This window comes from Cynocephalus volans, chromosome 2 (genome assembly GCF_027409185.1).
Source record: "Cynocephalus volans isolate mCynVol1 chromosome 2, mCynVol1.pri, whole genome shotgun sequence".
Lineage (NCBI taxonomy): Eukaryota > Metazoa > Chordata > Mammalia > Dermoptera > Cynocephalidae > Cynocephalus > Cynocephalus volans.
Genome location: NC_084461.1, coordinates 46,880,942 through 46,891,541, shown reverse-complemented (window position 1 = coordinate 46,891,541; position 10,600 = coordinate 46,880,942). Strand labels below are relative to the sequence as shown.

The 10,600-nt window shown below is 43.1% G+C and overlaps 1 protein-coding gene across 1 annotated transcript in view; it reads right to left on the bottom strand.

Moving 5' to 3' along the window:
* Window positions 1–2,804: 2,804 nt before the first annotated feature.
* The window catches only part of IL31RA (interleukin 31 receptor A), a 49,913-nt gene continuing 42,117 nt past the window's right edge, over window positions 2,805–10,600 (bottom strand). The window contains exons 10-14 of the mRNA XM_063087859.1: window positions 9,956–10,102; window positions 8,032–8,172; window positions 5,941–6,034; window positions 4,658–4,739; window positions 2,805–3,293 (exon numbers count right to left, since the gene is read on the bottom strand). Coding sequence (XP_062943929.1) covers window positions 2,805–3,293; window positions 4,658–4,739; window positions 5,941–6,034; window positions 8,032–8,172; window positions 9,956–10,102 — 953 coding nt within the window. The remainder of the gene's footprint in view (window positions 3,294–4,657; window positions 4,740–5,940; window positions 6,035–8,031; window positions 8,173–9,955; window positions 10,103–10,600) is intronic.

Sequence of the window (10,600 nt, the reverse complement as noted above, 5' to 3'; positions counted from 1 at the left end):
CCTTTTTGTTTGATCCCTTTGTTTCTTTTTATTGTAACACAGTTGGCTGTACAAATCTGTAGGGCACAGCATTGAATATCAATACCTGTGTGCAACATGTGGTGTTCACATCAGGATAATCAGCATATTCAACATGACACAATGTAATCATCTTCTGTGGACCTTTACCAGTTTCTCAATAACCCCACCTCCCTTCCCACCTCTGGTGGCCTCAGTTCTGTTTCCTCCTTTTCAAAGTTCAATGAATTATTGTAATTATAGTATCTTTTTTAAAAAAAAATGTATTAGGGTTTTTTTTTTAGCTCCCAGTTGTGAGGACATGCAGTATTTCTCTTTCTGTGCCTGGCTTATTTCACTTATAATTTTCTCTGAGTTCATCCATGTTGCTGCAAATGGCAGTATTTCTTTTTTAGGGCAGAGTACTATTCCATTGTATATTATGCCACTTATTCCTTATCTGCTTGTCCCTCAATGGACATTTAGTTTGGTTCCAATTCTTACCTACTGGAAATAGAGCTGCAATGAACATGGAGGGCAGGTATGCCTTCGACATGATGATTTCCATTCCTTTGGATATACACCCAGCAGCAAGATTGCTGGATCATATGGCAGTTCTATCTGTAGTTGTTTGAGGAACCTCCATGCTGTTTTCCATAATGGCTGCACTAATTTGCAGTCCCACCAACAGTGTAGGAGGGTTCCCCTCCCATCCTCACCAGCATTTGTTATTCTCTGTTTTTGATAACCTACCTTAGGAGCAGGACAAAGGGATGGGAGGGCTGACCTAGAGTCCAGTTCCCCGTGCCCTGCCTCGGACATCCCTCATTTCTTGTTCATCAGCAGTCACTGTTCTGTAAACTGGAAGCAAAGAGTCCTGGGGTGGGGGACTGCAGCCACTTGCGATTGAATGAGGACTCTCATTTTGACCTAATGAGATGAGTGCTTTGGGGGAGCAGCCAACCTTCCTGTGCCCATGGTACAGATGCAGCCAGTGGCTGAGGAGAGTGGCAGGTAACCTGACAGGCACATATGCCAGACCAGCAACAAAACCATGGCTGGACAGATTCATGATCCCAGAGGACTCCACTGAGTGGCCAGCTCCACCCCACAGATGCTGCTCTGGTGACCATCCCTGGCATTCAGAATCAGCTCAGGGAAGGACAGGGGAGGTCAAAATCACAAATGAAACTGAGTCACAATCCCAAAGCAACACAGAAATCACAAAATTGGGCTGAGGTTACCTCAAAATGCCAGAGTCTTGGGCTAGCAATTAATTTTAGTTACAGGAAAGTAAAGGGATGTTTTTGCACAGCTGAGTTGGTGGCTTGTAAAGTTCATGCCTGCAACACAAGTACTAACTTCTCAAACTCTTCTAGAAGAAATACCACCAGACTTTCTGGCTGACAGATGCTAGGTTCACTGCACCCTGGGTCACTCACTTATGGCTTCACTTGCCCCTGATCTCCACAGACTCCCAGAGACCTCCTCTAGTGGCCAGACCAAGTCACAGCTGACCCTGTCACTGTGGTCATGGCACAGCCCAGTGTCAGCCACACAGTTCCCAGGTCTGGGCAGATGAATCCTGAGATGAGCACTTGCACTAAAGGCTCCACTAACTGTCACAAGCTCTGTGCTTAGCCAGAGCAAAGGAGCAGAAGTACTCATACTAGAACAGCAAAGTCGCTAAACATTGCATATTCCCAGGCCCTGCTCAGCTACTTCTGGGAAGACGCCTTGTAAGGAGATGTCCAGTGAGCCTTCCTGAGCTCTGAGCCAGTGTGAGGCGCCAGAGTGTCCATATAAAAGCCACTGCAATGTTTGGTGCCTTTCTACTCCCAGGCTTGGGTGCAAGACAAAAGAGCAGTGAGAGCTGGGAAATGGCCAGGAGCCTAGGACAGACCTGCTGCCCAGGCTAGAATACATTCCCAGTGCCCTACCAGGAGGGACCCTCCCTTATTCATTCATTTATTAACTATCAATGTGCTGTCAACTAGTGGCAAGGAGTCCTGAGTGGGGTGTTGCTGCAGACACTTAAGATTTAATAAGGATTATGGGCCGAGCCCGTGGCGCACTCGGTAGCGTGCTGCGCTAGCAGCGCGGCGACGCTCCCGCCGCGGGTTCGGATCCTATATAGGAATGGCCGGTGCACTCACTGGCTGAGTGCCGGTCACGAAAAAGACAAAAAAAATAAATAAATAAAATATAAAAAAAAAAAAAAAAAAAAAGATTTAATAAGGATTATAAGGAGCCTTGGGCACACCAGTTCCCAAACCCCTGTGTTGACAGAGAGTAAGATTTCAGGGCTACCTTGGAGGGGGAGCCCAGAGCCCAGGCTCCCATCAGACCACACAAGCACCAACTAAACAACTATCCTCTTGCAACAGGGAAAGTCCCTCCCGGAACTCTGAGGAGTAGCCCCAGCAAAGGCTGTGACCATGACCCAATTCCTGGAGAAAGCCAGCTATGTCCACCTCAGGTGTCCTCTGGGCTTAGAACCTGAGCCCTTCCTTCGAAGTCAATCTGTCAGGAGGCGTCAGTGAGAGCTTGTTATCTGAACAAAGGAAAAGAAATTGCTTTTCCTCTACCAGGCACTTGGGCTCACCATCATGACTTCCTCTTCCCAGCCCAAGTTCACATCTGTGCCAGCCAAGATCAACCCGCAGCTCAGGGGCAGGGGAGGCTTTCTTTAAACCCAGGCAGGATGGGGAGGAGACCAAGGAAGTGCTTCTTGTTGAGCCTTGATATCTTCTCTCAGCAGAGATCATCCACATTGGGACTCTGAGGGTTTCACAACACCATGGCATTTAGACTTCTCTCTCAATGGGCTCTGGAGGTTTTTCAGACACAAGAAATTCCCTTGTTGTCATTGAATTCTTCAAGTATGGATTTGATGCTCCTTCCTCACAAACACGGTCTGGCCCTAAACTTTGATCCAAAGAGAGTAGTTGCTCTTTGACTTCTGAGCAGGTGACTTCTGAGCAGGTCCCTTCGGGCATTCCCAAACACAGGTCTTGGCATTCTCTGAGAGGAATCTTGGTTGAAACCAGGGGCTCCTCACAGCTCTTCCCTGAGGGACCGTGTGGCCTGTCGGGGGAGGTCACATACTCATTCTTTTCCCCTCCCAAAATGTTTTCCTGACCCTTTCTGGCTTCCTCTATGGAAACCTCTTCCAGAAAATTCACAAAGTTCACCACCAACTTGTCAGTCAGGTCACTGGGCGCAGAACAGAGTTTTAGAATCCTTTCTTCTTTTGTGTTCACAGAGTCATCAAACTCCTTCAGGTGTAGCTTACCCTGGAAAAGAAAAAGGGACCCCCCAAATGGTCATTTAGGGGCTACATATAATGTAGTCAAGATCTCATTGGGAAATCAGGTGCCCCGCCTCTTGAGCAGACACCCACATTCCTCCCAGGCACAAAAGTGTGGCCAGTTATCTTCTCCTGCCTTTCCCTGCAAGCTTGGCAAAAGTGGCCCATTTCCTGAGAAATAGCACTCTGTGTTCAAACAATTCCTTCCTCTACAGAGCTCAAGCCTATTTTGCACACAATCATATGTTCACAAAACCCCAGTTAAGATGAGAGCATCAAAATTAGAACTCTTAGGGATGGAAAAACCACAAACATAAAGACAGACTTGTTCAATAGCAACAGAAAATCAAAGATAACCTCATGGCAGGGGCGGTGTCTTTGTCTTGCCTTAGGCACAGGACCTAAACCAGTGCCTGCCTGTAGTGGGTGATTAATAAGTGCTTGCTGTAGAGGCCCAAGCTACAGATTATTCAAAAAGCATTTTAGTCATCAGACAACACTGGCTATGAATTCGTTACTCCCTACAACTTTTAATAAGCTGGAAAGCAAATAGGGTGATACAAGAGGGAGAACAGAGAGGAGGAAATAGAAATAAAGACAATCATACAGAAATGTCCATATTAAAGAAAGATAGCTGACTTGGAATGAGGACTAATACTTAAAATTCCTGCATCAAGGAAGAACTGGAAACAGTGTTTCAAAAATTAGGATTTAAAGGTTATATTTGATTGGGCTTATTTCTACTTCAACAATAAATTAAACCTTAAACACTTCATAACAGTTTTCCATTTAAAAACTTAGGAAAAATGAGTATTCCTACTTAAGCATTTACTAAAAAAACCCAATGCCAGTCAAATAAAGTTTGACTCTAACTTCCCCAACCTGAGAAAAACAATTCAAGGCAGCCTTTGGATAGCTATGCCAACATCCCCTCAGGATCTCTAGGTGGTCTCTGAATTAATTTGCTCCTGGCTTGTTTTAAATGGCCTCACATCTTACAGCCATGCCTTCTCTCTCTCTAATCAGACAGTCAGGTCGGTAAGGGTACAGCTGGTGTCTTTCTTCTGCATCATCTTTTATGTGACCACTTCTACGCTGGAAACACACTGGGTCCTCATGAGCCTGGTGAAGCCCTTTCCTCTTGTCTAAAAGCACGAGGTCAAAGTCATTCCAGGAAGGCGGATTCCATATGCCCTGCCAGCTGCTCCCTGGGACTTTTCGACCTTGAGTTCTCTTTATGTGAACCCTGAAAAAAGATCAGCCCAAGATTTCTCCCCATCTCCATCCACCTTGTCCACCCCCCACAACCAGCCTGCACAATGATTTCCTTAAAAAAACCGGAGTGTTTACCTTGAAATCATCTTTACGCCACGTGGCTATACTACTCTCAGCAGGGTTGGGGACATCAGGGCAGCACAGGTGAGTCAATTTGCTAATAAGAGATAAGATTTTAAAACAGGAAATGAGTCCAAGAAGCATTTTACACTCCACTGCATGGCTGAGCCAAAAGAGCAAGGCTTTGCTAAAGAGAATTATATGGCTCCCTATTAAATAAGGGCAAGCTCCCTGACAGAGACTAGGCAAATGAAGTCATTTGGGGAATGAAATTACAAGTTATCTATGGGATGTCATTGGAGGAGACCTTTCCCGTGCCAAGCTGTTCCTACTTCCCCTTCTCTTCCACCCCTGTATCTCCACACCTGGCCATGATGCTGGAAACTGCACCATCACAGAGTCATTTGTCTAAGACTTCTTCCCTAGGAAAAGTAACACTTTAAGCCTTATAAGCTACCCACACTTTAGTGCAATGGCTCTCAAAGTGTGGTCCCCACCCGAAGCAGCAGCATCACCCGGGAGCTTGTTAGAAATGCAAATTTCGGGGGTTCACTCCAGAATCACTGAATCAGAATCCCTTGGGGTGCAGCCCAATTCTGATGCATGCTAAAGATGAAGAATGGTTGCTTAAGAGCATGATGTACAAGAATTTGTGCTGGTGACTTGCTTACAACCTACAGTTGGTAACTGAGATTAGCTTGACTATTAACGAGGTGCAGCTGCTTGGCAGAGAAGGCCCACAACTGTCCAATTTGGAGACAGAACTCTACTGCGAAGGACCATTAGAGTCACGTGAGGCTCACTGCAAGGAGAAAGCACAAGACTCTGAAGACAAGCTTCTTTCCCCACACTGGCCAGGGCAGGAAGGACAAATGCCCCTTCAGCCAGCCCTCCAACACTGCACCCCAAGCACATGACCGGCCAGCACTCTAACTCCACAGGCATGCTGCTCCCTGTTCTGTCTGAAACAGAAGCTTGCGAATGTCCTCTTGCTACTGTCTGGGGCCCCCTCCAGACACTGAGAGAAAGTGCCTCCTATCCTACTTTAGTTTCAGATGGTAAATGCAGCAGATAAAGCCCAGTGCATGGAGCTGTGAGAGGTGATGTGCTCTTGCTTGGCTAGAATTCTGATGGGCCCCAGGGTGTGGCCTTTAATAATCACAATAAATATGTCCAAATTACTGAATGAATGAACACCGCCTAATGGTAGAGTGCCCTCTCCTACAAAGTGCCCACGATGCCTTCCATCCCTTTCTGTCCCTGATTTTTAAGGCACCCACTGTTACCTATAAACTCACCTGGGTTTTTTGAGACCACATGCCACTGTCAGGATGATGAGAATAAGAAGGCCTCCTCCAACCAGAGAACTTATAAGGAAAATCTCAGAGACACCTTGGAAAAAAGGAGAACAAAAGTTAGGAGTAAACTGAGTTCCTCACTTTCTTGATGAAAATCAAAGGTTAACTTTTTCTTCTAGTAGCTTCAGCAAACATACTCTTTATTAATTTTCTTCCATTAAATCCAATTTTTTTTCAATTAAAAAACCCTGGGATTTGTGGCTCCCCATGTAGTTGTATTCTCCCTGCATAATACTGAAAGATGTTGTGTTCCCTAGGCCACCTTCCAACTTCATTCATTTAGTGAATATTTATTGAGCACTTACTATTTGCCAAGCACTACTCTGGGTAATAAAACAAACAGCAAGAAGCAAGAAATACAAAATCCCTACTCTTCTGGAGCTTACATTCTGGTAGAACGATCCAGATAATAAATACTATTTCAGATAAAACAGGGTAATAAGATATAGAGTAACTAGAGTAAGGTGAGAGGGAGGTTAGCACATTTAGATAGGGAAGCCAAGAAAGAAGTGAAATTCAAGCTGATCTTAACAATAAGGAGGAGACAGCCATGCAAAAATATGGAGAAAAAAAGTATTCCAGGGAGAAGGAATAGCAGTTGCAAAAGCTAAGCTTTGAAGCAGGAACAAGTTAACAAACATTAAATAGAGGCAGAAAGCAGTAGGAAATGAGGTCAGTAAGGGATAGATGATGAGGGACCCTGAAAGCTTCGAGAAGGTGTCTGGACTTTATTTAAAAAACAGTGGAAGTCACTGGTGGGTTTTAAGCAGGAGACCTAGGGTTTGAAACTGTGGCTGCTGTGTGGAGAATGGATTGCAGAGGATTAAAGATGGAAGCAGGGGGATCGTTAATCCATAGACCGGGGTAGGAAACTTCTAAGCTTTAAGGCAGGATCTTGCCTTCAATTTGATCCTTGGAGAAAATTCCATGAGCTGATACAATTTGTGCCTAGTGTTATGAAAATACAACATGATTTTTTAAGATTTTAAATAGAAATATCAAGAAAAGTTCCAAGAAGGCAATGTTAGTCTATAAAAACAGAACATGTTTTCTATGTAAAAACACTTGTTACGCTCACATTTTCCAGATCTATAAAGCTATTTCATTTTTTTTAAATGTGCTGGTTGGTTAGTTCACTTGGTTAGAGAGTGGTGCTCATAACACCAAAGTCAAAGGTTTGGATCCCTATACCAGCCAGCAGCCAAAACCAAAAATAAGAAAAAAAGATTAAAAATGTACCAAACAAGAGGCTCTCAAGAGTACTTAAAACAATTTTTAGCTTGCACCAATTATTGTTCATTGCTTAAAAGTTTTAGTATTTTAGTATGTCCTTAAAATTCAAATCTCTGCTGCTCACAGACATGGCAAAATTAATATATTTCTCTTTTTCTCCCATTCTCCTTCCTTTCTTCATTTCTCTCCTCATTTCATATTCTTCGCTTCTTGAATCTCTCCCTTAACCAGTCCTCATATGAAGCTATGTTATATTTTATATTATTTGTTGTTTCTATTAAATTTTTCTCGCTTCATATTTTTTAACATAAAAGCTATTAAGTCAGACATATTATATACATTTTTGCTCAAAAAAACTCCACATATGATGCAGTTAAGTCCCTTCCTGTGGATCAGTAGTCCTTTGTCAACCAAGGTTTTTCCCTCCAAAGCCTTAATGTGCAATAACCTCTGGCACACAGAAACTGGTGACTGTGAACTTGGGGACAGCCTTGAGGTGGGAGCTGGTTTGGTGTTTAGACTGAAGTTGGCATTAACTTGATCCCTCCTCCTCAGAATGGTTTGGGGCTGCCCATGAGGAAAGAGCAAAATGACCAGCCTTTCCAAATGCAGCTCTTAACTTGCCTACCCACCTTCTCTCCTCACCCATCTGCCTTCAGGAAGGTCAGTGAGCCAGAGAGCTCTTCTCACTTTATTGCCCTTTTACCTGGCTTTCCCCTGCCTTTGGCAAGTGTCATTTGTGAATGACCTAAGGGAAATGCCAAGGAGAGGTACCCAGGGATTAAAAGAAATACTCACTGAGTGACTGTGTCTTGAAGTTTATGCTGGTTCCATTGGCAGCCCCAGCACTAGTGCTGGCCATGACCCAAACTGTGTAAGAGGTCTTCCGTGTCAGGGAGTCCAGGCCATACTGCAGAATGCTGGAGTTGACTGTCTTGGCTAAAGGAAAAATATAAAAGTCAAACACCACAGTCAAGCCAAACTGAAAATTGTGTTTTAGGAGCATCAAAATAAGAGCACTGGAACCTGTACTTCCAAGTTTGGCCATCTCATTCTCCAACTCCTATCCATGTTCTGCTTAAAGTTAGCTATCAAGATGGATCAAAGTGGAAACTATAAAAACTCTTAGGAGACAACATAAGGTAATTCTTCACAACCTTGAATTTTGCAATGGCTTCTCACATATAATACCAAAAGCACAAACCATAAAAAAAGAAATAGATTAAACTGGACTTCATTAAAATTAAAAGCTCTTGTACATCAAAAGACAATATCATGAAAGTGAAAAGACAATGCACACAATGAGAGAAAATATTTGCAAATCATGTATTTGGTAAGGAACTTACATCCAGAAAATATACAGAACTTATAGATCAACAACAAAAAGACAACCCAATTTAAAAATGTGCAAAGAGATTAAAAAGATATTTCTCCACAGAAGATATACAAATGGCCAACAACTACATGAAAAGATGTTCAACATCATTAATCATTAGGGAAATGCAAATCAAGGACGTACCACCTCACACCCACTAGGGCAGCCATAATAATTTTTTTTAAATGAAAAATAACAAGTATTGGCAAAGATGCAGAGACACTGGAACCCTCGTACATTGCTGGTGGGAATGTAAAATGGTGTAGTCACTGTGGAAAACAATTTGGTGGTTCCTTAATAAGTTAAACTAGAATTACCATATGATCCAGCAATTCTACTCCAAGGTATTTATCCAAAAGAATTAAAAGCATGGACTCAAGATATTTGTACACCAATGTTCATAGCAGCACTATTCACAGTAGCCAAAAGGTTAAAACAACCCAAATGTTCGTCAACTGATGAATGAATAAACAAAATATGAAATATCCATACAATAAAATATTATTTAGCCATAAAAAGTAATGAAGTACTAATTCATGCTATAACATGGAAGAACTTTCAAAACATCATGCTAAGTGAAAGAAGACAGACACAAAGGCCACACACTGTATGATTCTATTTATATGAAATACCCAGAATAGGAAATCCATAGAGACACAAAGCAGTTTGGTGGTTGGCAGGCACTGTGGGAAGAGGGAGATGAGAAGTGGGTAATTAATGAGTACAGGGCTTCTATCTGGGGTAGAAATGGAAATGTTCTGGATAGATAGCGGCGATAGTTATACAACATTGTGAATGTTCTTAATGCCACTAAATTGCATGCTTTCAAATGTTTAAAGTGGCAAATTTTATGTTATGTGTATTTTACCATAACAAAAAATTTTTAGTCTAAACAGGAATCCAAGCCTAGCTCAGAATTTAGAATGTCATGAGATATTATAGACTCAAAAAAAAAAAAAAAGCATGACTTGGCAGTGGGCAGTAAAAGTCATGATAAAGGGTTCTGCACTAAGGTAAGTGTTGCCAAACAGGGTCTGTTCCTCCTCCACTCTAAACCAGGCATACCCCTTCCTGGATGTCAACTCATTCAGGGCCTGACCAGGACAAATTATGTCAATTCTTCCCATTCTTACAGGACTATCAGGTACTGTCACTTCACCCTCATTTAACCCCAAAAAACTCAAGTAGTGGGTGCTCTTGGCCCCATTTTTGGAAAGGATCAAAGAAGCTAAGTGACTCATGCAAGGTTGCAGGTCACAACCACGGGAGCCTCCTCTATGACAGGTCTATCCATAGCATCTATCTGTGGTTTTGGGTTTGTTTCAACTTGGCTATGGGCACACTTACAGAATTCACTTCCACCTTCAGCTTGGTAAAATATGGTGTAGTTGCTGATAAAACCATTTCTCTGACTCTTGGGAATCTCCTTCCAGGTGACTGTGACTGTCTTCACACCAATGTTCTCTACCTTGGTTATGGGACCTTCTGATGGAACTTGGAAAGACAAGAAGATAAATGATAAACACTGAATTATACTCCCAGAACATCCAATTAGAGTGCCAATTGTAAAGCTCTTAATCCTGTTCATGACACCAATTGTCTAGCTACATGACCATGCTAGTTGTTGGGCTCTTTTACCTGACAGTAATCCTGTACCAACTGGGCCAATTGCCAAGCTAGGGCTGGGTCTAGAGCTCGAAGACCCCTCAAGCCCATTCACAGACTGGGTCACAAACACTTCACACGCCAGGCTGGGTCGCCAGACCCTACACACACCAGGCTGGGTCACTAGACCCCTTCACACAGGTCTATGAACTAGGTAACTGGCCAAAAGGTCCTTGGAGCCATAGGTTGGAAAGCATGGCTACACAGGGCGGATGCCTGGGGCCGACACCAGTCTGCTTCACAAAACTCTCTCTCTCTCTCTCTGAAGAACATAAGAATAGCAACAAAACTAAAAAGATACATTGGTGCACATGCGCACTAACTCCA